Genomic DNA, 27,236 nt, shown 5'->3' on the forward strand with positions numbered 1-27,236 from the left:
GACATATGTCAAACACAATGTCCATGACAACGCGTATAACATGCACGAAAATTAAACCACAGCGATCAACACAGTAAAAACAATAACAAAGAACACAGAGAATTGGTAACCTAGTTCGGTGCAACATCATCTACGTCTGGGGGCTTCCACCCGAGAAAACAAATTCACTATTAGCAGTATTGATACACCCGGTCTCAGTTGAACAAAACTTGTTCAATGTCTTCCTATCTAATACTACCCAGTGTTTTGTACTTAGTATTCCCTCTAAGTATGAGACCCCTCTCACTTTCTCTCACAATCACTGCCACAATGATTGAACATACAAAAACAATATAAGGTTGAAGAGATTACAACTCAACTAAAACAAACCAACTCTATGCCTTATGATTGATCAATGGGGAAATAGAGTGGTGTACAAGTAACACAATAAAGACTCACAAAACTCAACCCTAAAAACACAATTATTCGGTGCCCAACGCACACCCAACAACTAGGGTTAAGTCTCCTTAAATAGTCGTTCTTCTGCCGGCCTTGATCTTAAATGGGCTTGAATGGAAACAAAGTTCATAAACTAAATATGGAACGAATCTTATTGTCAAAAATTTGATCTCAAACATATTTTCTCCACAACACAAAAGCGGCGACAAATATCTCCTCAAAAGATTTGTTCTCACAATAAAAAAATCACTTCAGATACGTTGAAGCTAAACTTGAGGTGCACACAACCCAACCAGAACCTTCTGGAACATATGAAGAAAATCACAGCACCTATGCAGGAACATATGTTGCACAAAGATGCTCGAGCATCTTGTCCCATATCTTGACAAATAAAACATCTTAGTTAAAACGTAGAAAATTAAGAAAATAGTAACAACATATCTCTTTGAGGTGAGTGAATTTTGGGGGGAAGAAATATTTTTTTCCTGCATTATTCATGCATCTTAGTTTGATTTATAGATCATTTTTTCTTAATTTGTTTGTTGGACGGCTTCAATAAGTAAAATATCAAGTTTGATGTACTTATATTCACTTTTTTTTCATTCCATTTTCTTTTTTTTTTATTTTCCTTTTCTTTTCACATCATATCACTTGTTATTTGTAGGTGTTGTCAGCCGAATAAACTTCACTTCTTTTTGTGGCGTTAGTAGAATGTTTTCCTAACAAATTAGAGACGACACGATAGTAACCTTGCTCATAGTGCAACATGCAGTAGTTGTGGTGGGGAGCTGGAGAATTTAGCGGTGGTGAGGAGTCTTCTCCATGTTTGGAATTTAGAGCACAAAATGGTTATTTACGCATCAGATTACAAGAATGTTGTGAATTTTCTTAGCAACAATGTTGTTGTGTTTAATCACTAGTTAAAGAATGATATTGTGAGGATTAGTGATATAGTGAGCTGGGATTGGAATGTCTTTTTATACATATTTCCCGCCAATAGAACACTATTATTAATGTTTTAGCTCGATAAGCTTTGCAAGAGGAGTCTCATGTGTATCTGAAAGTTTCCACCTCACTTTTATTATTTCTTGTGAGTGTTCATATTTGCTTGCATAATTGTTTTGTTTATCTTTTAGTTTTCCAAGTGTAACAAAACGATCTCATAAATCCCTCTTTTTAAACTCTTATCTCTATTGGTAAAAGTGAATTTGGAGTAGCTTCTTTTTTAGGTTAGATAATATGTAATTTTTATTAGAGTTTAATATATATGTACTCACCATGTATAAAATAATTAAATTAAATAATAACTTGTATACAATAATTAAATTAAATAATAACTTTTCCACATCTTTAAAATGTGATTCATTTTCGGTGTAAAATTCTCGTGCATGCACAATATTCTCTTTTTATTTGCTTTATTCCATGTAAGAGAATGAACAATAATATGCTAATATAAAAATGTTTCCATGAAGGAATTGTTGGTTTGCATGACATGTGAGTGACACGACTCAACACGACCTAGAGTTTCTTGGTCCAATCCGTTTTTTCAAATATTAAAATAAACTTAAAAGACAACAAATAATAGAATTTAATAGGTCGTGCGCTTCTGTGTGTAATATAGCGGCTTGATTCAATAATGATACATAAACACTTAAACCGTACATACACTCTTCATACACCTCAATTTTCTATCTTTATCTACTTATCACATATATCATATATCATATACCTTCTATTCTCTCTCTTCTCGTATAAGATAATTAACCCAAAGCTCTCATATGATTCAATCATTATCTCTCTTGAAAAAAGATACATCCATTTTTCCATCACTACCATCTTCATCTTTCTCATCTTCATCACCATAATGGCATAATCATCTACATATTGATACATAAATATGAAAGTTTAAAAATTTGGCGTCCGGTCTGACACGACTTGGACCATCAATTTAATGAGGTTGAAAATATAGGTTAATTGTGACTTGTAGAGTCGTTTCAAAAAAAAAAAAGACTTGTAGAGTTGGAGGTACCCAACCCAAGCCCATCAAAAAATTACGGGCCTAACAGGTTGACCCAACTTGCCAATCACATTTTACCTCCCCTATTCAATTAAGAATCCGGATCCTCTACATAAAGTTGTGAGATCACACTATCAATAGAACAAAGTAAGAACACATCTATACTAAAAATTGTCTCAAGGTGATTTGAAGAATCAATTGTCAATAGATAATGATGATACAAAAACTATGACACTGCAGTACAAAAATCAATATATTATTTGAAAACAATGAAATACATACTTATTATGAACTCTAAACACAGGTAGCATACAACACAGCACACACAATTCAATTAAAGGTACTAAAAAATCCAAAGTCATGAGATCACACACACTATCAAGAGTCTATAGTACTAAAAATTGACTCCCCTGCCACTGGGCTGTGGCACCTTCTTGAGAATAGTTTTAACAAGATCAGCATAAAGTGGAAACTGCACAATTGCATAGAGAGTCACGGGCAAGCAAGTAGCAACATAGATAGGGAATATGATACTTTCCTTGTACTTGTCCTTGAGCAGGAAGAAATTCCCAGCACAAAAAGCAACAAGCATCGCAGCAATGGACACAAACAGAGAGCTAAATCCCACGAGGAGCTTCACCGGTATACTTCTTCGGAAGTCCTCAACTTGTTTCCGAGAAGTGAGTATGGCGAGGAACATGACCAGTGCAGTGACTGAGAAGCAGAGTCCAACCAAGGAAGCTATGGCGAACGTGTCGAATGCAGGTTTTCCTTCCAATGCAGGTCGGCCATTCAAGTCAGGGTGGCTGGAGTCCTGGTTGTTTCCGCCCGGGACAGTGCTCGCGGTCGCGAAGGAGACACCTGCTATGAGCGCCGCCACGACAGAGCAGGACTCCGCCGTGTCCTTGAGCCACCCAGAACCCTCGCTCACGAGTTCTCTGTGTTGCTCCTGAAAGACTACTCCAGGGGTTTTGCCATCTTTGTTGGTCCTACACGCCAAATGCTCCGGCGCTAGCGATTTGATGTACTGATACCACTTTATGTCCCACATCATTTGCATGGCAGCGCCAGCTATTTGCCAAGTTTTTTCCTTGTTGCTCACTGAACCTGCTGCCATGTGTAGCACATTGTTGTCTTCATTATCTGTTTCGAAAGTTAGGCTATCAAACTGTCTAATATGACCGTTTGACTTTAAATTTCTCCTCAGTTCCACAACAACATAGGGTTGCCTGTTCTTCACTGCCACAAGCAATACATTCTGCTTGTTAGAGTTAGTGTCATGGACAACACTTTCTATATTATTCCGAAGTTCAAGCACAATCTCAACTATGCCATTTTTCGCCGCAGCCAAAAATGCTGTTTCTTTTGGGTCATATTTTTCTTTCTTCTCATTTTGTTGTGGTGCCTTCTGCTTTGAGCTACCTGACTCCTTATTTTGTGAATCCACATATTTTTCTATCTTTTCATTTTCTTGTGGTGCCTCAGAATAATTTTCCTTTTTTCCACTTTGTTGTGCCTTCTGCTTTGAGCTACCTGGCACCTTATTTAGAGAATCCCCTGCAAATATAAAAAAAATTAAAAAGGAGAGGTGATATGTGGATAGTTATACACTTGTATTGTCATACTCGAATTTGGATCCAGCCTCTGCACCAGACAATTGACCATAAATTTTTCTAATTTAATAATCTATTTTTCTTTAGAAAGATTTAAACCGTGAACCGAAAAAATTAATGGCTATAATTATGAGAAGATATCTGCTGCAGTGAATCCAAATTCGAAATATTCCACTTTGATATAATTTGTTCCTTACTTTGTTCACGTATTTGGTTTATAACATCCCAGAGTTTCCCTTCTTCATCATCTTTTTCTTCATCATGATCTTCCGTATAATGCAGTGGATTATTACCGTCGATTCCCATGTATGACTGATAAGGGTTTTCCATAAATTTGTTCAACAGCTGACTAGCCCATGTGTGCTTCTGCTTCAACTTATATATTGCCACCAAGTCTTCAAAGCAAAGAGAGATCAGCAATTGTGTAAGTAGAGAAAAACCAAGCAAATTGCACGAGGAGGGGCATATATACAAGTGTACCTGCTATTGAGATGCCCAATAGTGATAGCCAAGGAAGACAGAATATGAACACTAACTTTTGAATTATGTCTGCAAACTGAAAACAGAGGACATTAATATCTGCATATCGTGCACAGTCTTCTTTTTCTGATATTGCTTGGGAGGTATCAACTGGGCCTAGTTGTATTGCTACTTGACTCTTATCTTTCTCTATAATGGAGGAGCTTGCTTTGTTACGATTTTTTCCAACGCCCTCAGACGTCAAATACCGTTTCATTGCAGTCTTTGCATCCAGAGGTTTTACATATATACCTTTTACAAAAAAATTATTAAAAAAGAACATTAGAATGGTGTTTTTGATGGATTTTTTCATTTTAACACAAATAAGATTCTTATGCCACCAACCAGAATATATATAAATTTCATAATATTGAATCATTGGTCCTTCAAATTTTTTCACCTTTAAAGATTCTCTAGTTTTGTTTTTAAACATACTTCAATCATTAAGAAGAAATTGACACAGACGCCAATACATCAGCAGAAGTAAAAAGGAGAGCCCATCAATGATCAAACATGTTTTCTCATACAAGGTTCACACACGTGGACAAGCACGGTAAAATTCACTTTTACTATAATTAATTTTTGTGTTGACTAAATGATTTATGAGTGTGATTTAACTCTATCCTAGATGGATTAATAGAATTTCAGATAACTCAGTCAGAAATTTCATAACTTTTTATTATAAATAATGTAGGATCGAGAAAAAAAAATGACGGGATGAGTGAACACTAAATTTATTACACATAACTTTATGTTTGTTAAAAACCATATTACTTACACAAAAATAACACAACTCAAGCTTCCTTAATCTACTCTAACCTCACACTCTGGTGCTTTCATTTGCACCTTATGAGTGCTCAAGTATATGAACTTGGCACACACTCGATTCTCTACATAGGTAACATTGCCGTATCAAATTTACCAACAAATCTAATATCCGATTGATAAGTTTTGCCTCTTTGACCATGTAGATAAATCTAATACTAGATAAAACTAAGCATTGGCTGCAAACATAGTTGTTAAGCTTTTCTATTCCATGACTTAATAGTTAAGCTTTTGAATGGATAATATTAATACTCAATACTCAATTAGGGCGAAGTTAAATAACATTCTGGATTGTAACAAGAAAAATAACTCAATGTAAAATCCTTTTTAATAAGATCAAAACATTTGCACTTACAGTGATACAGAATTCGCTTCCCCCAAGTGAGATAAGTTCCACTCTTGAACGCAGAAGGCCTAGCTGCAATAATTTCAAGAGGAGTGGCTTGATCACCGTTCCGCAAGTCCAAAAGTACAGGATAGCAATGCACTATTATAACTGCCATATCTGTTGCAAAAATCATGAATGCTTAATTTACATTATCAAGTTTGAACAATTACAATGCAATTAGGGATGGCAATGGTAAACATGCTAGATGGAGTGAATTTTTTTGTCAATAAATTGCACCTCCAATGATCGATCCCTGAACTTTCCTCTCCCCAATCCATGCGTCCCCAACTCTTACCACTTGAGATTAAACATGAGTAAACTAAATACAAGTACTCCCTCCGTTTCAAGTATATGGAAATACATTAATTAATGCTTCATTGGAATTCTAAGTGGACAATTATTCCAAGTGCTACATAAGAATTTAAAAACATTTAAAAAATCCACATCAGATAAAACCTACACGCAGACGGCCCATGCCATCGGTCAAACTGGTCAAATGACAAAAACCAGTGCATGTTTGGTTTTCAGTTTGAAAGTGTTTTCACCTACAGAGGTCCAAAGCCTCTTTCACATTCGCGGCATTGGAATGTGTGATCTCGAATTCCAATGTCTCAAACAGACTTCCAAACTGAAAACCAAAACAGCTTTAATTGAAAATCAATTATTTGCTTTAAACATTCAAGTTGAGAAAAGTTACCTAAAAATTCTCTTCGAATTGCAATGTGAAGGATGCTATCATCCTTGTTTCTAATGGCAAGATTGGTATCATTGGGAAACAACTGATAGAGCAAGGCAAACGTTTTCAACTGCCGTGTTTTCACGGCGGAGAAGAGAGGCGTCTCGCCTTTCTCATTCCTAACACACATCAAACTCCTCCTTTCGCCACCGGCTCCGATGATGCACTTGCAGATCTCATCGAACCCTCGCCGCGCAGCGAGGTGCAGAGGACTCGCCCCTTGCTCGTTCCTCGTTGCTAAGGCGCTGGTTCCTTCTTCTCCTCCAGATGCTGCTCCTTCGTGCTGCACCACCGCTTCCACGAGCCTCCGCACAACGTCGGCGTTGCCGTTGTTCACCGCCACGTGCAACGCCGTGCCTTTGCCTTTGATTTGGGTCTTGTGGTAGGAATTGCTTTGTTCGAACATCGGAATCACTTGTTGCGTCCATTGGCCTTCGATTACTGCCTCCCTGAACTTTCTCTTTTGCTCTTTATTCACTGTAACACACTCATAAAATTATTACCTTTTTACTTCTAGATATATTAAATTTAGTAACATTTTTGTTTTACTTGTAATCATTATGAAAGTACATATTTTGATATAAAATTACTCTAGCTCCATTTTCCGATGTACCAAAAAAAATTACTCTAACTCTAATGATATTTTGTGCATAAAATTTCACCATACATATCAAAATATTACCATACCACTAAAAATTAGTGTCCCCAAGGGTTAGCTAAGAGTTGGATGAGATGATGTGTGAATGGTCTGGAGTTCGAATTATAAGGAGAGATTAATTTACTAACAACTAACATTTGTCTAAAAAAACAAAAACCTGGAGTGGTTTTGCTCATATTTACTTGAAGTGAGTGAAGGGTAGTTATAGGTGAAGGGATATGATTCGAAACCTGAGAAGGGATAATTTGTACTAATTTACTAAAAACTAACATTTGCATATAAAAAAAAAACTAAGGATTAAACTCATTTTAAAACAAGATGCAAATCATTGTCAAGCAACAATGAATTGACGCCTGAATAATAACTTGTAAGAGTTGGGTGATATCTGAATTTGGGAGAGAAAGTTTCAGGGAATCAATCTCTAAAAGATGCAAATTATTAACAAACAACAAGAGTGATTTTCCTAAGGTAAATCTCGGGTGATTTTACCAAATTCTTAAAGAAAAATAGGTAACCCAAACTGAAAAAAAGCATATAAGGTCTTTTTACCTTATTAGAGTTATTGACAAACAACAAAGTTTAGAATATAATTAATCCATCAAACAAATCATTCAAAAGTTACAATTTTTTATTTGGCATAAAACAAAAAAAATGGTTGTTTATATTCTCACTTTCTATTCAATACATGACAGTTTAAATATTTAATAACTAAACGTTGACCATCTCAAAAAAGATCTAAACGTTGACGCTATGAATAAGTTTCACACTAATATAATAATTTGACAAAAAATTGATGCTTATGCATTCTAGCGTAAAACAGAGAGATTATTAAAAAATTGTGGAGAAATTTTGATGTCAATATATATCAAAAGAGCCTAACGAATATAAGCCTAGAGTTGGCAAATTAGAAAACTAGTTTATAAATATTCTCATATTCTCATATACCATTTTGGACTTACCATATATATCCATCATAGACATGGTTTTGCAGAGTTGAAACTTGAACCGGATGAGTGAAAACAAGAACAAGGATCAATGACAGATGGGTTGTGATTTTGACTTGTTGAGACACTAGACCTTTATATATGTACTAAAGCTCCGAACTTGTCCTTGTCTTATGAGGAATCTTGAAAATCATTCACACCCAAAATTCAGCTATACATATAAAAATATAAATAGAAGAGGAAGAAATAAGAAAATATGATAACATAATAGGGAAAAGAATATAAGAAAAGGAAAATAAATTATGTGAGAAAAAGTAAGAAAAAATAAGGAAATAAAAATAGTGAAAATGAGATGAAAGATGAACTACCATCATTCCAATATGTTTATTGATATAAAAATTCAAGATATTTTATCTTTTTATTTTTCATTTATACGGCCATCCAATAATTTTTGTCTCACCAATCACATGTTATCTTGATCAACCATATTCTTCATATACTAATTAGTGAGTATTAATGTGGGTTAGTTGTAAAAAAAAAAACTAAGTTATATATATATATGAGTATAAATAAGAGTATCTCATCAAATTTTATAAAATAAATTAATGACTTCTTTTTGTGCATAACCTTAAACAATAAACAATTTCGAATGAATGTAGTATATATCAAATGAAAGGTTTTATAACCAAGTTAGTTGACATAATAGTTCAACAATTGTCTCTTAAGCAAGAGATTGAGGATTTCATTTTCAACTCCTTTAAATGAAAACTCATTGGTTAACCTCAACTATTTAGCGCGCTGAATGTGAGGCGACACATTAGTCTCACGACAACCAATTGTGGAAGTACATTGAATAAGACCAACAAAAAATAAGAGGATTAATTTTTAAGAATTTTTACCAACACCCACTTGGACACTCTGTGTATTATTGGCTTGGTTCATTTGAAATAAGTATCGTTCAAATTTGAGAATCTTAATGTCTTATTTATGAATTTTTTTATTTATATAATAATATATATAAATAATACATATACATATATATATATATATATAACTATATATAAATAAGACATAAACCATTATGTATGGTTTAACTTCAATTACTTTGTCTAATCCATAAGAAACCATATATTACTGGTTGAAATTTATAACACTTTGTCTGTTTGCACAAGCTCCAAGAAGAAAGAAATAAAGAAATGGCGTTAGGAGAGAGAGATATAGGTATAATTTCTTTTGGAGCTAAGATACATTCCCTTGTGAATTTCATTTCCACATCACTTTCAATCTAATTTTCTCTTCTCAATCAATTACACAACTCGTCGCATCTCTTACTTTTTTTTTATCTTTATCTTCTCTTCACCTATTTCCACTTAAATTAAAAAAAGTGTGAATGGAACTTAATTCTTTAATTTAAGAGTGGAGAAAAGATATGCGACCCTCACGTTTTTGTAGTCTACTTGTATGTGAGATGAAAGAACAAGTGATCGAGAGAGAACTAAGTTGTTTAATTTATACCACTTTAATTTTACCCTTATCAAACTCCAATAATTAATTTACAATCAAATTTTAATATTTTATATTTAGGGTAAACATGGCATTTTATACTAATCAATCTCCTCTCTTTCTAGGGATCAAGATTCCACATCACTAACTCTTCTCTTTCTCTTCTATTTCTATTATATCAAAAAACTTATAAAAACTAACTTTTTTCTCACACTTTCTCTCTACTAATCTTCTCTCTTCTTACAACAAGACAGAAAGTGAAAAATTAACCACGCTCCAACAGATGGAGCACCTCCCTTGAAGGGAAGTTCCAAGACTTCCAAAGAACCCTCTCCCTTAAACTCAACTTAACTAGAGCATCAACAACCTTATTACAATTTCAGAAAACATGCGGAAACACAATCTCCTAGTGCTTCTAGTTTAAGAAGCGCGCTTCAGCAATTTACATCACGCAAGAGTGCAGACTCAACAAGTTAATACACGATAAATAGTTCACAACATCTAAACAATCCAACTCACTGACAACCTTCTGAACACCATCAACACTCCTAAGAGATTCAAACTGCGAATAACAGCTAGGAGCTCGGCCAAATATGTATCCCCATGGCCTCTATTTTTTACATAAAAAATATAAAGCCATCTGATTTTTAAAAAATAAACCATGGACTAATTTTAAGGCATCACGATGATCACTAAATAATTTGTAATTTTAATTATACATATGTAGTTATGATCAATATTTATCCTACTCAATGTTATATGAAATATTATATATATATATATATATAAATAAATGTATGTGAGTTTTTTTATAAATAAAGCTTTTTTCAAACGATATATATACTTTTTTGTACTTGTTTGTTACGCATCAGCATGGAACAAATTAAATGCATTGTCTTTATCTTTAATTTTGTTTACGCGAATGTAAGCAGTTTTCTTTTTCTCTGCAGTAAAAGAAAAGCTAAAAAAGCATACAATGCACCATGTTATACACACACCAATTTAACATGTTTAATTTTCTGTCAACAAACAAACGTGTAGTTGGTTTAACATGTTTAATTTTAAACAAAAATATTGGGTTTAGGAAAAAACATCTCTGTCAACATCACGAAACAGTTGAAATTAATGGGAAAGAACAAAGTGCATTATTTGTTCGGGTAAATAGCCAAGTTCGTCCCTGAATGTGTCCACCGCCTTCAACTTCGTCCCTGAACTTTCAAAATGACGCTCGTGGTCCCTGGATGTGTCAAATCTCCCTCATCAGCAGTCCCTGGTTTAAAAAAAACTAACACCGTTAACGGAAGTGTGACTTGGAATTTTTTTTTTGTATGAACTTTTGAAAGGCTTCAATTTAGTCCTTCATCCCTGGGAAAAAAATAAACTAAAAATTAAAAAATTAAATCCCAGAAACCTTCATCAGTTATTCATCTTCTGCATCTTCTTCAACATTTTCATTTAAATCATGAAAAACTTAGAAAAACAAAAATTTCCTTCAACAAACATATTAGACCTTCATCTTCTTCACACATCTCATCTAAAAACTAAGAAAATACATACCCAAACCCAGCAGCCCCCTAAAATTCACTCAAAGATTTCAGAAAGAGAAAAATAATCAGTTTGCACCATGAATACACACAGAAGAGCTCACCTCGCCGGAGATGTTGGCGGCGGCGATGGTTCTGTCTCATCACTCTAGATCTGCTCGGAAACATGGGCTTTGGATTTGGCGTAGGCGTCTCTACTGGAATTGCCGACGAGGAGCGTCATCTCGCTGTCGACCACCACCGCGACTTAGAGCCCAGAGTTGGGTTTGTGGGCTGTTTGATTCACACCAGAACGGGTTCTTCAACCCAGAGAATGGCCTGCTGTTGAGTATGGAGGTAGGACTCATCATGTGTTCAGCTTCGGTGAAACCTTTTGGCGAGAGATTGATGAACAACCTTGGAGAATTGAAGAAAGAAGAACCAGATTTCTTATTTTTTTTAGGGGCATCACAACCCAGAAATACAAAGGGACAAATCCCAAATCGAAACATGCAGAAGCCAGAGGGGAAACCACCACACTAACTCAACTCTACCACTTTCTACCCACGCACCTATTGGCAGAACAACACCCAACAATTCAAACAAAACAATTCAGAAAGGGGTTTGCTTTTATTTATGAATAAGGATGGAAGAAGATTGTGTCTGTGTGAGGGTGTCGACTGTCTCATTACTCTGTGTATACCCCTCTTTCTCTTAATTCCTCTTTTTTTTGTGTTTATGGTTTATAGCTTTATGAGTTCTCCTTGATTTTTCATCTGTGTTACTCAGCACCACAATCTCAGCTGGTGGTTAAAGTTTCCAATTTTAAGATACCCATGTTGTCAATTTTGCTTTTTACACGCTACTTCTCTCTGGTTTAGTCTTCATGAGGGAGAGTGTGAGAAGGAGGGGATGTGGGTGGGAAGAAGACGAAGAAGGATGAAGAAGATGGAGAGAGGGTGATGGTGGTGGGGAGAGGTAGAGGTAGAGGAAGATTGGGGAGAGAAATAATTTTTTTTCAGATTCAGGGACTGAGTAACACTTCCGTTAACGGTGTTAGTTTTTTTTTAAACCAGGGACTGCTGATGAGGGAGATTTGACACATCCAGGGACCACGAGCGTCATTTTGAAAGTTCAGGGACGAAGTTGAAGGCGGTGGACACATTCAGGGACCAACTTGGCTACCCTTATTTGTTCTATGCCGGTCAGTAAAACGCAAGCTCAAGCAAAAACTACCTTCTTCTTTTTCTTTTCTGGCTTTAGTACAATATAAGCCTTCATATCTCTGTCATGTTTCATCATGTGGCCTTGAATCTTGATCATATTTCAGCACTTTTCCTAGAAAGTACACTTCTATATCGGAATGGTTTCTGATTTTTTGAAAAAGAGAAGCTACATTACTCATGAAATGAGGGAAAGTATTGTGTGCTTCACTTCAGCAAAAAGGGACCTAAACTGTTGAGATACATGAGTCCCGCATTTAACTTTTACACATACATTTAATCAGATTTTACCGTGATACTAAATTGTAATTAAATTAAGGATTAAATAACCTTTTGGTCTAGAAGTAGTAAGAGGAATCAAATTGAATTCCTGAAAATATTTTCCATCAAATTGGTTCCCAAGATTTTTTTTTAAATTAAATTAAGTCATTTTGCTCAATTTTGACCGGTCAACGATCCAGTGACAAGTCTAGTCAGCTGAGCTGAGATGACCACGTGAACTTTTTCACATCAATTTTAGTCAATTGAAAAATATTTTAATTAATTTTAATTCTTGTTATTCCATCTTCATCTTCTTCCTCTTCCATAAATTTGGGTCCCTAATCATTCATGTGACCTTATCCAATAACTTAAACTTTTGTGTAATTTGGTGCTTGATATACACCTGTACTATATATCACAACTGAGTTCAGACTTCAGAGAACCAAAGTAACATTAGAAAAAGACGTGCTGGGATCCTTTCATGTGTAAAAAAACTTGAGAGGGTCAAGTTTCATCATCTCACCATTAACTTTTGTGTAAATAATAAATAAATAAATTAAATTAAATTAAATCAGTGGTGAGATGATGAAACTTGACCATCTCAAGTTTTTTTTACACTTGAGAGGATCCAAACCCTTGGAAAGACAAGGTACTCTCCTTTTACCCCACCAACACCAATTGAGCAATACAAATTCAAATATGAACAATTCTTGATGCGGAAGGTAGAAGAAGAGTGAACAATTGAAACTGAAAAACTGAATTGAATTGATAGTGTGAAATTTACAAGAGTGTAGCTTATATACAGAGGAGTGAATAACAAAGGTAAAGTAACAAATTTAACCAACTAGCTTGGTTAAACTAACTGCAACTAACAACCTCACTAACTAACCTAATGGGTTGAGAGTTGAGGTAAGTATACAAGAGTAAAAGAGGTAAAAGTAAAAATTATTTACTATATCTAATAGCCCCCCTCAAACTGGAGAGTGTATGTCCAACAATCCTAGTTTGGAGAAAATGGAACAGAATGGAGCTGGAGTCAAAGGTTTGGTAAGAATGTCTGCCAGCTGAGAAGTAGAAGTCACTAAAAGTAGATGAACCAGGCCTTGTTAAATCTTCTCACGCACGATGTGACAGTCAAGCTCAATGTGCTTTGTTCTCTCATGGAAACTTGGATTGTGAGCGATGTGAATGGCTGACTGGTTATCATAGTAGAGAGAAACAGGAGATGCAAGTGAAGCTTGAAGATCCTTCAAGAGGTAGCTGAGCCATTGTATTTCACATACTGCTGCTACCATGGCACGGTACTCCGCTTCACAAGAGGAACGAGAAGCAGTGTTTTGCTTCTTAGACCTCCAAGATATTAGAGAAGACCCTAAGAACATGCAATAACCAGTGATAGACTTGCGGGTATCCACACACCCTGCCCAGTCTGAGTCACTAAAAGCTGTGAGGACTGTTGATGAAGATGCTGGATAAAAGTGTCCACACCCTGGATTGCCCTTTATGTATTTAAGAACACGATATGCAGCTGCCTCATGAATGTCAGTAGGTGAAGAGAGGAACTGACTCAACTGGTTGACTGCAAATGATATGTCTGGTCTTGTAGTTGTAAGATATAGAAGCCTCCCAACTAGACGTCTGTAGGAACCAACATCTGAAAGTAGAGTTCCTGAGGTAGCACCAATTTTCTGAGAATGATCCATTGGTGTTGAAGTAGGCTTGCAACCAAGTAGACCTGAATATGAGAGGAGTTCTAAAGCATACTTGCGCTGGTTCAAGACAATACCAGCTTGAGATCTTGCTATTTCTAGGCCAAGGAAGAATTTGGCCTCACCAATATCCTTTATTCGAAACTTAGAATGCAATGACTCCTTGACCAAGTCTATTTCCTTCATGTCATTCCCTGCTAGCAGCACATCATCAACATATAATAACAGTGCAGTGAAAGATCCAGTAGCTGATCTCTTGGTATACAAAGTGTGATCTGCAGGGCTTTGTGAAAAACCAAGAGTCTGAAGAGTTGTGCTCAATGTGGTATACCACTGTCTACTAGCCTGTTTGAGTCCATATAATGACTTCTGAAGTAGACACACTTGAATAGGCTTGCTTGTGTGAAGACTCTAAGGCAATGACATATAAATCGATCTCTTCATCCAAGCTTGCATGAAGAAAAGCATTATCAACATCTAGTTGATGAAGAAACCAGTTATTGGTGAACACTAGAGAAAGAAAAACCCTTTGTCATCTTGGCTACCGGTGTAAAAGTATCCAGATAATCTATTCCTTCAACTTGGGTGTAACCTTTCACAACCAACCTTGCCTTGTACCTTTCTATTGTGCCATCCTGTTTATATTTGATTTTATAAACCCATTTACACCCAATTGGTGTCTTATCAGAAGGTTTATCTACCAATATCCAAGTGTTATTCCTTTCCAATGCCTCTATCTCCTGATCCATTGCTTTTCTCCAGCAATCATGCTTTACTGCTTCTAAGTATCTTGTGGGCTCAACGGTTGTTGTGATATTCATAATGAAGGATCGATATGAAGGAGCTAAACTATCATAAGAAATGACTTGAGACAAAGGATGAGAGATACCTTTGCTTGTGGAGTGAGCTGGCACAGCAGTAGAAGCAGAAAGAGTACAATGGAAATCTTGCAAATAAGCTGGAGGCCTTCTGGTTCTGGTGGAGACCCTTTGGATAATTTCCTCTGAAGAATTGGAGGCTACTTGACCAGTAACAGTTGGTTCTGTGATATGAGGTGTTGTAGTATTGGGTTGTGTTTGGTCAGTAGTAGGGTTGGCAAAGAAGTCTTCAGTCAAAAATGTAGGTTGAGGTAAGACACATGCCTCTGTTTGGTCAATGTGAGAATAGGCTTTATATGGGAAAATTTTCTCATGAAACACAACATTTCTAGAAATAGAAATATCTCTAGACTTGAGGTCATGCACCAAATAACCTTTGGTTCCTGACTTAAACCCTAAGAAAACACACTTTTTGGCTCGTGGATCAAACTTGGTTCTATGACTAGACAAAGTAGAAGCAAAGCAGAGAGAACCAAACACTTTTAGAGTTGTCAAATCTGGTAGCTCATCATATAACAATTGATAAGGACATTTATGAGCTAACACTGGACTAGGAAGCCTATTTATGAGATAGACTGAGTGAGCAATGGCATGAGCCCAGAAAATTTTAGGAAGATGTGCTTGGAACAATAATGCCCTAGCCACATTCAAGATATGTTGATGCTTCCTCTCAACAATAGAATTTTGTTGAGGTGTCTCAACACAACTTGTCAGATGGATAATTCTTTTTGTGGCATAAAACTTATCTAAAGCAAACTCCTTGCCATTGTCACTTCTAACAACCTTCACTGTTGTGTTATACTGATTGACTATTAATGCACAAAAATCTTGAACAAGGTTTCTTACTTCAGCTTTAGACTTAAGTAAGTAAATCAAGGTAAATCTAGAGTAGTCATCAACTATGGTTAAGAAGTAAGAATAACCATGCAAAGAATGAACTGAAACTGACCCCAAATATCAACATGTATTAACTGAAAAATAGCAGAAGAAACAAAATTGCTAAGAGGAAAACTGAGTTTCTTTTGCTTTGCAAGTGGACAAATTTCACATACAGAATCTTTTGTACAATGTACATATGGAAAGAGGTCATTAATTGATTGACCTTTGACAAAAGAAGGATGGCCTAGCCTAAAATGCCATAAATTTTGTACACTAGACTGTGAAACACAAACTGAATGACTATTGACAAGTGCAGGTAATGAAACAGATTTACAAGGTTTTATACTAGGATTTACAGTGACTGAATTACAAGCTTTCAAAGGGGGATGTACAGAGGCATTGTTGAAGATGTAGAGTCCTCCTCTTTCTACTCTAGCTGTGCCAATCGTCCTCCAAACATTGGAATCCTGTATTAAGAAAAAATCATCCTCAAAAGTCAGCTTAAAACGAAGACATTTCACCAACTTATGCACTGAAATCAGATTGAATTCAAAGTTTGGTAGAAACAGCACATTTGTCAGGATAAAAGATGGGGTAATATGAACTGATCCTTTGATCATTGCTTTTTCTACAACTCCATTTGGCAGTGAAACAGGAATAGGTGCCACATGCTTATAATCATGAAAATAACTCAGAGTATTGTATATATGATCAGTTGCACCAATATCAAGTATCCAAGTAGTGTCTAGAGGTTTACCATTCTTGGTGGGAACACCCTGTGAGTGACCATTACCATTCTTAGATGATTGGATTTGAGCACAAGAATTGACACTAGCTACATGATTTGAGGAAGAACTCTTCTGATCTTGAGATGGAAGGAGGGCCAACAAATGATGATATTGGTCAGCGGTGAAGCCAAAACGTGTTCCCTCTTGTCCTGAAGCTGAAGCTGCTTCCTGAGAATCTTGATCCTCTTCATTGCTATGAACAAAGTTTGCAGATCTGTTAGCATATTTAGGATTCTTGAACTTGAACCCTGGTGGAAACCCATGCTTCTTGTAACAATCCTCCACTGTATGGCCCATCTTGCCACAATAAGAACACTTCTTGTTTGAATACTTGCTTCCTCCATGATTGTTGCTCTCTCCATGATTATTGTTGCAACCTCCAGAATTAGAATGATGATAGCTCTGATTCTCAGATTGTGCACTTCTGTTCTCAAACTGTGCATTCCTGCTATCACTTGAGCCTTCTCATGAAGCCAACAAAGCTTTGGACCCAGAAACATTCTCAGAAGAAAACTTCCTTTCTTGTTGTGAGATTAAAGCAAAAACACGATTCACATTGGGTAGAGTATCAAGCAACATCAATTGGACCTAACCCCAGAAAATTGATCATTCAAACCCCTAAGAAACCTAACCACTTGGTTCTTGTTTCTTTCTTCTTCAACATTTCTAATCGCACCATGAACACCGTGGATTACAAGTGCATAAAGGTAGAGGATTCAAGACATCTAACTCATCCCAAAGGGTTTTCATACTTGTGTAAAATTTTGAGACTGAAGAATTACCTTGTTTCAAGCTGAATATCTCTTCTTGAATCTCTGAGATCCTGAACAAATCAGCTTGGGAAAAACCTTCTCGAAGCTCCCTCTAAACCTTTGTGGCTTTCTCCCTCTAGAGAATCGATTGTGCTATTTCTTGACTCAACGATTTGATAATCCAACTCAACACAAGAACATTGCATCGTTGCTAGAACGGTAGCACAGGATGACCCGTTGGAGGCTCAGGAATCAACCCATCGACGAAACCAAGCTTGTTCTTCGTCAAGAGACTCATCTTCATGGCTCTTGCCCAGTTGTGATAGTTTCCTTCTGTGAGCGGTGGTGAAACGAGAACGGTAGCGAGACTCTCGTTCGGATGAATATAGAAGGTGTGAGAGATGGTTTGTGCATCTTGCACAGTGAAAGGGTAGGCTGGTTCTTCAGCCGCCATTGATGCGCAGCAGAGCTCTCTCTGATACCATAACAATTCTTGATGCGGAAGGTAGAAGAAGAGTGAACAATTGAAACTGAAAAACTGAATTGAATTGATAGTGTGAAATGTACAAGAGTGTAGCTTATATAGAGAGGAGTGAATAACAAAGGTAAAGTAACAAACTTAACCAACTAGTTTGGTTAAACTAACTGCAACTAACAACCTCACTAACTAACCTAATGGGTTGAGAGTTGAGGTAAGTATACAAGAGTAAAAGAGGTAAAAGTAAAAACTATTTACTATATCAAATATATATATATATATATATCTGGATTCTTCTACCAGATATATATGTTTTTCTGATTTTGGAACAAGTGTCCTCACTGTGAAATTGCACATAAGTTTATTGATTCAAACCACTAATCACTAGTTGAATGTAAAAAAAGAAAAACATGCTTGCATTTTATTGGATTCCTAAAAGATAGCTTACATCAATACGAAAGTTATAGAAGATTGAAATTACAATTTATGGAGAATGTGTTGCACCCCATTTTTTGGCTTCAAAGTAAGCAGAGTTGTGGGAACATGTTTATAGGCCGCAGAAAGCTCAAATGAGAAATTCTGCAAAAGCAATGACAATACTGTTTTTGCTTGGCTTAATAGCACTTTTGGTCCCCCACGTTTCAAAAATGTGCAATATTAATCCCTCACGTTTGAAAATAGCATAATGGTACCTCCACGTTTGTCTCCGTTAACAGTTTTGGTCCCCCACCAATTTTCCGTCCAAAAACTAACGTTTTTTGCTGACTTGGAAATTTTAATAAAATTTAAATTGATAAAATTAATAAAAAAAAAATCTAGGACACTCATCTACTCAAACGGCGTTGGAGAGCAAAGAACCTCGTGTCTCTGTTTTGCTTGTTCTGCGTCTTGGAGAAGCGAGAAGCTCCACGGTGATTTGGGTGAGGAGAGGTTGGAGAGGTGGGAGGAACCAGGGAATTTTGGGTTCTAGAATTGAAGTTTTGGGTTGTCGGTATTTGAAACAAAAATCAGAACAGTATTGGAGATAATGTTTCTGGGTTCTGGGTAAAATTTCTGGGTTCTGATGGTAAAATGTTTCTCACATCAGACCCCAAAACCCAGATTCGAAACCCATATTTGCTAACCCCTGAACCAGATTCATGGCGGTTGGGTGATGGTTTTGTTGTTTTTTATCTAAAGAGGTTTGGGGGAAGCGAACGAAATGCAACCATCACCATCTTGACCCATAAACTGAACAGCATCAGAGGCAGTGCAAGCAGTAGAAGAAGACATGGGAGAAGTGCAAGGCGAAGAAGAAGACAAATCAGACGAATCCATATCCATCCAAGTAAAGCCCTCTGAAATCAGCAACCGCGAGAAGCCATAGCAACAGTTAGCACCGAGCAATGGAATCAAATCAAACGGGGAACAAAGGGGTTTTGTTCCTTCAGCAATAAAACCCAATCAGAAGGTGGCTGGGCATTCGGATCCAAAGCCAAACTCTCTTATCAGCGGCGGCAGCGGCGGAAGGATGGATCTTCTTCTTCAACGAGAACCGCGGCATCTCTTCCTTCTTCTCGAAACAGAGCATTGGAGAACAGTGAGGATAATTAGGGTTGGGTTTGGGGGCGAAGATGAGGGTGTGGGAGATTTGAGGATTTTTAAACATACAACACCACCTTCTACTGGAACAATTGACCCAAAGCATTAATTTTCTTGTTCAGATCTACGGGGTTCTTTTTGATTTCATATTCATGTAGCTCTATATCTGGTCTGTCTCGTTTTAATTTATTTTTGTTGGTTATTGTCAAAAAAATAAGTTTGTTGTGGCTGGCAAAGAAATTGCATTGTTGAAGACCAGCCATGGAAGAATGAATCCAAGTGTTTGATCTGGGTTTTATGGGCAAGGTGATATATTTGTAGGGAAGATGAAGATGTTTTGGAGAGGAATATTTTTTTTCTGGGTTTTCTAGGTTGATGAAGATGATGAGGGAGATGAGAAGGGGATATTTTTCTTGGTTTTTAAGTGTTGTTAATATTTTAATTAATTTTTTTTGCTCAATTACATATTTACCCTCAGAACGGTTAGTTTTTGGACGGAAAATTGCTGAGGGACCAAAACTGTTAACGGAGACAAACGTGGAGGTACCATTATGCTATTTTCAAACGTGGGGGATTAATATTGCACATTTTTGAAACGTGGGGGACCAAAAGTGCTATTAAGCCTTTTTGCTTCTAACAGCGAAAAGTTTTGGCCAATACACATTCTAGGACCCCATCCAAATGGGAAATATGAAAGTTGGCCTTTTGTGGCCTTAGCAATGCCTTCTGAGAACCTCTCAGGTTTGAACTCCTTTGCATCATCACCCCATATATCATTATCATGGTGGATCAAAAGTATTGGTATGGAAATGTGAGTTCCTGCAGGTAGTGAAAGGTCTCCAAGTTTCAAATCCTCTGGAACAACACGGTTGAAGTAAATTGCAGGTGGATATAACCTAAGAACCTCATATAGAATCATTGTCATCTATAAAAGGACAAAAAGTTTTGGTAAGTTAGTATGAAAACAATTATAATAGTTCATGTCATCCTATTTATAAGCTCAATTTTACTTGCTCCAGGTAAATGTTTGGATAAAAATCATAAAATCACCTTAATTTTGGGTAGTCCAATAATATGTTGACATGTGTTGAGAGATTGAATTTTCTAAAATACATGCATATGTCAATATTGGGCCCCTAAATTATGTTGATTTTACCTATGGTAAACCTAGCTTGCATGATTTAAACAAGTCTAAAAGTAATTATTAGTCTCAAAATAAAACTAAGTAATCCATGATATATACATGATAGATACTTACAATTTTCAAGTGACTCAATCCATCATTGTTTGGATTTTGGTTGCCAAAAACTTGCAAAACTTCTTGCCGTGCACGTGCTTGCCATTCAGGATGCCTAGCCAATAACACCATTGTCCAAACCAGCAAATTTGCAGTGGTCTCTTGCCCAGCAAGGTAGAATAGCTTGCATTCCTCAATTACATCTTGGTCAGTCATTCCTCCATTAATCTTACTGTTTCCATGTCCTTGATTTTCACTGTGATTTGATTCCAAAACTAGGCCTAAAAAATCAATATTTGTGGCTTCGCCATTCTTCATGGCTTGCTCTCGTTTTTTAATGATACTCACAACTGAATCACTAATATTTCTGTTGATTTCCTTCATCATCCTATTTGTGGCAGTTGGTAGAAACCTACAAAATATCCAGTAATGTTAGTATCTAAAAAATTTAAGTTGTGGGTGCAATATAAATATATAAATTTGTAACATAAAACTGTAATACATTTTTACTAAGTTTGAATGTACACCATAATTATTTTTTACAACTATCATATTTTGAGAAAATTGCTTAATTTTTTATTTTCAAATCTTTATATTATTAAACATTTCTCAGTACTCTATATAAGTAATTGAACCATCATTGACTCTTATCTTCCACGCATTTTTTTATATCTGATTTTTGTTAATAGTTATAAAAGAGAAAACTATTTAACTATTATATTGTAGTTATTGCTAAATTAAAATTAATTTCTAAATTAAATATTGGCATCTTGAAAATAATACGTACTATGAAGCTGATGGACTTGTATCTAATAATTGATAATTTGATATAGTGGATTGGAGAAAAGTATGAACCATAACAATATTATAAAAGTGTGGGGTCATTTTTAATAGGTGCTTGCTGTGGTACCTTAAGCCAGAATAAGGCGTGGTACCCAGAATGATATAAATTAATAGAAAAATAATACAATTTGAACTTAAAAGAAAATGATGGATGAAGATTTGCAAGGTTTAACATAGGTGAAGCATGGAAAAAGAAGATCTGACAAGAAATGATCTTAGATGATCTCTCAAAATCGAAAGTTAAACTTAAAACCCTAGTTTTTCAAATCGTGCATTGAACAATATAAACAAACTTAAATACCATATGTAATTAGTTAATTGAGTCATCAAACTTAAATTCTTAAAAAAATTGCAACAATAAATCATCCTTTTTTTTTAAGAAAATAACAAAATTATAACTTAAAGTACTATACGAGGTACCATACCCGAAAAAATATATGGATACCACAGAATTCACCTTTTTTAATAACATGTTGGAGTGAAAATATCTTAATACATGTTGTCTTATATGCCAAGATTCTCCTTGGAGTATTTTTTTTTTTTAAATAAATAGACTTACTAGCGAGTACATCACGCTGAACAAATGTTTTGGAATTATGCTATGACGACCACCATTGACCACTTACCTACCAGAGAGTCATTTTTTATTATTGTTGTCTGTCATTAGGCCTACACATATGAATAATTTAAGCTTTGGTGATACATATAATTAGTTAGTGACATATTAACCAAAATCATAGCTAGTAGTCTTACATCAAGATTGGAATAATGTGAGCATACTGTGCTTTCATTAAAAGATACCCCTGCCTTTTGAGAAGCTCAAATATTTTGGTTCCTTCAGCATAGCTGCTTCCAAATGCCGTTCTAGAAATTGCATCACAAGTTAAATCCTGAAGAAAAGGCCAAACATCAATCTCACATGTTGTTCCATCCTTTGATGCCAACATTTCCTTCCATTTGCTAATCATATCCTGGCTGCTTTTTAAAAAAGCTGGTAGCATACTCTGTAAATTGTGCAGTAAATCACATTAGCAAATTAAAAGAAAAATTAGAGTTTGACAACAAAGTTAATTCATGAATAAATGAAAGACATATATAAACCTTACTTTCAATTTATCTGGGTGGAATGCCGGGGAAATAATTTTTCGATGCTTAGCCCATTTTTCACCTTCATATTCTATGAGACCAACGCTAAAAAATTTGGCAATGGAACTTAACTTTGGTTTAGGGTAGTCTTGCATCTTGTTAAAGACTTGTTTGATTTCTTCTGGGTTTGTGATGATCACCTTTGGTTTCCTACCTTCCCATAAAAAGGAATTCTTACCTGCATCCACATATATATCAATTCATTATTATATATATGTTATATGTAGTAAACTTTAAAGAGGACTCAATTAATTTCACATATATATACCATATTTGAGGACAGCTTGATGGGGAGACAAGAATACATCCGGTGCAACATCATTGGAGAGAGTAATGGGTTTGGAGTTGGCTTCATGTTGCAACTTGAGCATGTAGTTTTGCTTGAGTTCGGCACAGAAAAGGTCAAGCTTGTAAGGTTGGCCTTGAAGACCTTGAGCTCTTAGAAGATTTTCCATCTTCTTTGGTTTCAGCCACAGCACCTGCAAGGCCCATATTGGAATCACAGCAACTATCACTGTCATCACAACCCAGATTATTGTACATCCTGAGACTGAGACTGAAAGCAACTCCATCTATCTCTGCCTGTCAATGACTCTGCTTGTGTGGTTTATGTAATTAAACAATCTGACTTGAATAATAAGGAGCGAGGCTCGCATGGCTAGTTTTTAACTTTTTAAATACATGTTGGAGTTCAGAGAAGAATAACAGAACGAGAGAGAAAGAGAGAGTGCTGGAAGATTAGAGATAACAAATGAAAACTGATTATTGATTCATTAGTTACACAACACTGCAATATGCAGCTATATACAACCCATAACTTGGGCTCACACTCCACTGGGCTTTTACATTTAACCAGGCCCACTAACTAACTACTACTGCTAACTTGGATTATTACTTAACATCCCCTCCTAATCCAAGAAGCTTACAACAAAACATGTAACAAAGCTAAACTATCACAACAATGCTAAACCAGATATTGCAGAAAAACCTAATGAAAGGGAAAAAACTACAAAACAGTTCAACAATTAGTTCAGCTGCACAATTCAGAAATTCTTGACATTCAATTGTTCTCTCATATACTTGAACTTGTCAATCTTCAAAGCCTTTGTCAAAACATCAGCTATCTGCAAATTTGTACCACAATGCTGCAATTTAATCCGACCTTTGCAGACTTGATCTCTCAGAAAATGGTATTTGGTCTCTATATGTTTGGACCTACCATGACTAACTGGATTCTTCGCAAGATCTATTGCTGACTTGTTGTCAATCTTCAGAAGGACAGCTTCATCAGTCTTCAGTCCTAATTCTTCAATCAAAGACAGCAACCACAGACCTTGACATGCAGCACTACATGCTGCTATATATTCCGCTTCACAAGTTGATAAAGCAACTACAGCTTGTTTCTTTGATGACCATGAGACTGGTGCTTTCCCAAAGTAAAACACATATCCCATTGTGCTACGCCTATCCACTTGATCACCACACCAATCAGAGTCAGTGTAAGCTACAAGATGTAGATTACCATCCCCTTCCTGATCTGGCAAGTGTCTAGGAAAGAAGACTCCGTGATTAAGTGTTCCCTTTAGGTATTTGAGTAGGGATGGCAATGGGTAGGGTCTAGGTAGGGTACGATAGTACCCATTCCCATACCCGCGTTTTCAAAAATTACCCGTACCCGTCCCCATACCCGCGTGGGTAGCAACTTGAATGTTCGTCCCCGTACCCTCTGGGTACCTATTTGCCCATACCCGTGCCCATTACCCGCAATTTAGCTAACCAAAATATATTTTCACTATTTTTGTTAATAGTAAACAAAAATACAACTACAATTTTATATAAAAAACACTGACAAAAATATAAAATATTATTCAAATACTTAACAAATAAAATCATTCAACTAAGCATATTTTTTTAGAAGGAATAAACGAAAAAGATATAATTTTAAATTTATAATTTAGATTTATAATATAGCTCTAAAGTTGTAGGTTAATAACTTACAAATTTTAAAAATAAGTGGGAGTAAATTAGTGATGATTATGAACAACTTAAATACTCACTTATTTTTTTTAAAAAGAGTAAGTTTGAAAGCTATTGCTTAAGTTAATTTGTTATATATTACCAAATAATAATAATAAGAATAATAATAATAATATGTGTGTGCGGGTATGGGGCGGGTTGGGTACTATAATACTCATACCCGCACCCATACCCGCTACTTTTTGCGGGTAATTACCCATACCCAACCCCTTACCCATCTAGCGGGTTTTTACCCTACCCATAGTTGGTATTTTTTGCGGGTACCCTATGGGTCCTAGACCCATTGCCATCCCTATATCTGAGAATTTTCTTGGCTGCAGCAAGATGTGACTGCCTAGGACAGCTCATAAACCTACTGACCAAGCCAACACCATAAGAAATCTCTGGTCTAGTGTGACACAAAAACCTTAGACAACCAACCAATTGTCTAAACTGTGTGCTATCAACTTCTGCCTCAGTTTCACAAAGTCCCAACTTCAAATTACCCTCAACTGGAGTTTCTGAAGCATTACAGTTCAACAAATTGAATCTCTTCAAAACCTCTGAAGCATACTTCCTCTGATGCATAAGAATTCCCTTACTGGTTCGAACAAATTCAATTCCCAGGAAATAAGACAGTTTGCCCAAATCTGTCATTTCAAATTCACCTTTTAAGCTCTTTTTCACAGCTTCAATTTCTTGAGAGCTACTGCCAGTGATGAGTAAGTCATCCACATAGAGACACAAAAAAATCAAGCTACCAGAAGGAAAAGATTTGACATAGACTCCATGCTCAACTGTACATTTATGAAATCCAGTGTGAGACAAGAACTGATCAATCCTTCTATTCCAAGCTCGAGGAGCTTGTTTTAAGCCATAGAGTGCCTTCTTAAGTTTGAGAACTTTATGCTCACTCCCTTTCACTTCAAATCCAGGAGGTTGGGTGATATAAACTTCTTCTTCCAAAGGGCCATTAAGGAAGGCAGACTTGACATCAAGCTGCCATAGATTCCAACCTTTCCAACTAGCCAAAGCAACAAGCAACCTGACTGTTTCCATTCTAGCAACAGGGGCAAAGACTTCAGAATAGTCTAGACCTGCCTTCTGCATAAAACCCCTTGCAACCAATCTGGCTTTATGTTTAGAAATTGAGCCATCCGGATTAAGCTTGATTTTAAACACCCATTTCACTGAAATAGGAGTTTTCTTGACTGGTAAATTGACCAGTTCCCATGTTTGATTCTTCTCAATTGAGTTGATTTCTTCCTTCATGGCTATCCTCCAAGTCTCATTCTTTATGGCCTCTTCAAAACTCACTGGATCTGAATCAGCTAGCAGAGCCATATGAAAAATGTTTCCTTCTTTATCAAACTCATGTTCTGCAAGCATTTGATAGTCACTGAACCGTGCAGGTAGAGTTCTAACTCTAAATGGTCTGGAATTCTGAACTAGCTGTGGATCATGAGGTTCTAACTGCTGTCAACCTTGATCATCATCCATATCAGAATCTGCAGCATCTGAATGACCCAATTCCAGTTGCAATTTCTGCATCTGTCCAGCAGAAACTTCAATCTCTTTGCCCTTCCAGACACTGTTTTCCTCAAACAAAACATCTCTGCTAAATTCAACTTTTCCTGTTCTTGGGTTGTACAATTTATAAGCTCCAGTTGAGTTATATCCAATGAACACCATAGATTCACTCTTATCATCCAATTTCTTTCTTTTCTGATCAGGTATATGTTTGTGGCATAGACATCCAAAAACTCTGAGATGCTTAACTGAGGGCTTCTTTCCAGTCCACACAGCTTCAGGAACTTGTGAACCAAGAAACTTGGTTGGGCACAAATTTAAAACATACACAGCTGTCATAACAGCTTCACCCCAGAAGCTATGTGGTAAATTTTTACCCTTAAGCATGCTCCTTACCATATTCAGAACAGTTCTATTCCTTCTCTCAGCAACACCATTGTGTTGTGGTGTGTATGGTGCTGTAATTTCATGTACAATCCCATTCTCTTTGCAGAAATCTTCCATCTCATTTGAGCAAAATTCCCCACCACCATCAGTTCTAAACACTTTAATACTTCTCCCAGCTTGTTTCTCAGCCATGATTTTAAACAATTTAAAAGTTGAGAACACTTCACTCTTAGCTTTCAGCAGATAAACCCACATTTTCCTACTGAACTCATCAATAAAAGACACAAAATATCTACTTCCACCCTTTGATGTAGTTTCAAAAGGGCCGCACACATCAGAGTATATCACATCAAGCACAGCTTTA

At 36.2% G+C, this 27,236-nt stretch overlaps 3 protein-coding genes across 3 annotated transcripts; all 3 read right to left on the reverse strand.

Moving 5' to 3' along the window:
• Positions 1–2,690: 2,690 nt before the first annotated feature.
• On the reverse strand, positions 2,691–7,088 carry LOC130726089 (uncharacterized). The gene is made up of 5 exons (XM_057577313.1): positions 6,498–7,088; positions 5,768–5,917; positions 4,549–4,839; positions 4,266–4,463; positions 2,691–4,012 (listed from the first exon to the last, which is right to left on the reverse strand). The coding sequence occupies exons 1-5, from the start codon at positions 6,940–6,942 to the stop codon at positions 2,850–2,852; spliced, it is 2,247 nt and encodes a 748-aa protein (XP_057433296.1). The 5' UTR covers positions 6,943–7,088; the 3' UTR covers positions 2,691–2,849.
• A 9,158-nt stretch (positions 7,089–16,246) lies between these two features.
• LOC130726041 (uncharacterized) lies at positions 16,247–18,060 on the reverse strand. The gene is made up of 2 exons (XM_057577250.1): positions 16,872–18,060; positions 16,247–16,581 (listed from the first exon to the last, which is right to left on the reverse strand). Exons 1-2 carry the CDS (start codon positions 17,197–17,199, stop codon positions 16,547–16,549), a joined length of 363 nt encoding a protein of 120 aa, XP_057433233.1. The 5' UTR covers positions 17,200–18,060; the 3' UTR covers positions 16,247–16,546.
• Positions 18,061–18,470: 410 nt separating this feature from the next.
• On the reverse strand, positions 18,471–23,752 carry LOC130723723 (11-oxo-beta-amyrin 30-oxidase-like). The gene is made up of 5 exons (XM_057574847.1): positions 23,208–23,752; positions 22,900–23,117; positions 22,547–22,797; positions 20,972–21,362; positions 18,471–20,638 (listed from the first exon to the last, which is right to left on the reverse strand). The coding sequence occupies exons 1-5, from the start codon at positions 23,509–23,511 to the stop codon at positions 20,288–20,290; spliced, it is 1,515 nt and encodes a 504-aa protein (XP_057430830.1). The 5' UTR covers positions 23,512–23,752; the 3' UTR covers positions 18,471–20,287.
• Between the last annotated feature and the right edge of the window lie 3,484 nt (positions 23,753–27,236).

The sequence above is a fragment of the Lotus japonicus genome, chromosome 6 (genome assembly GCF_012489685.1).
Source record: "Lotus japonicus ecotype B-129 chromosome 6, LjGifu_v1.2".
NCBI classification, from domain to species: Eukaryota; Viridiplantae; Streptophyta; class Magnoliopsida; order Fabales; family Fabaceae; genus Lotus; species Lotus japonicus.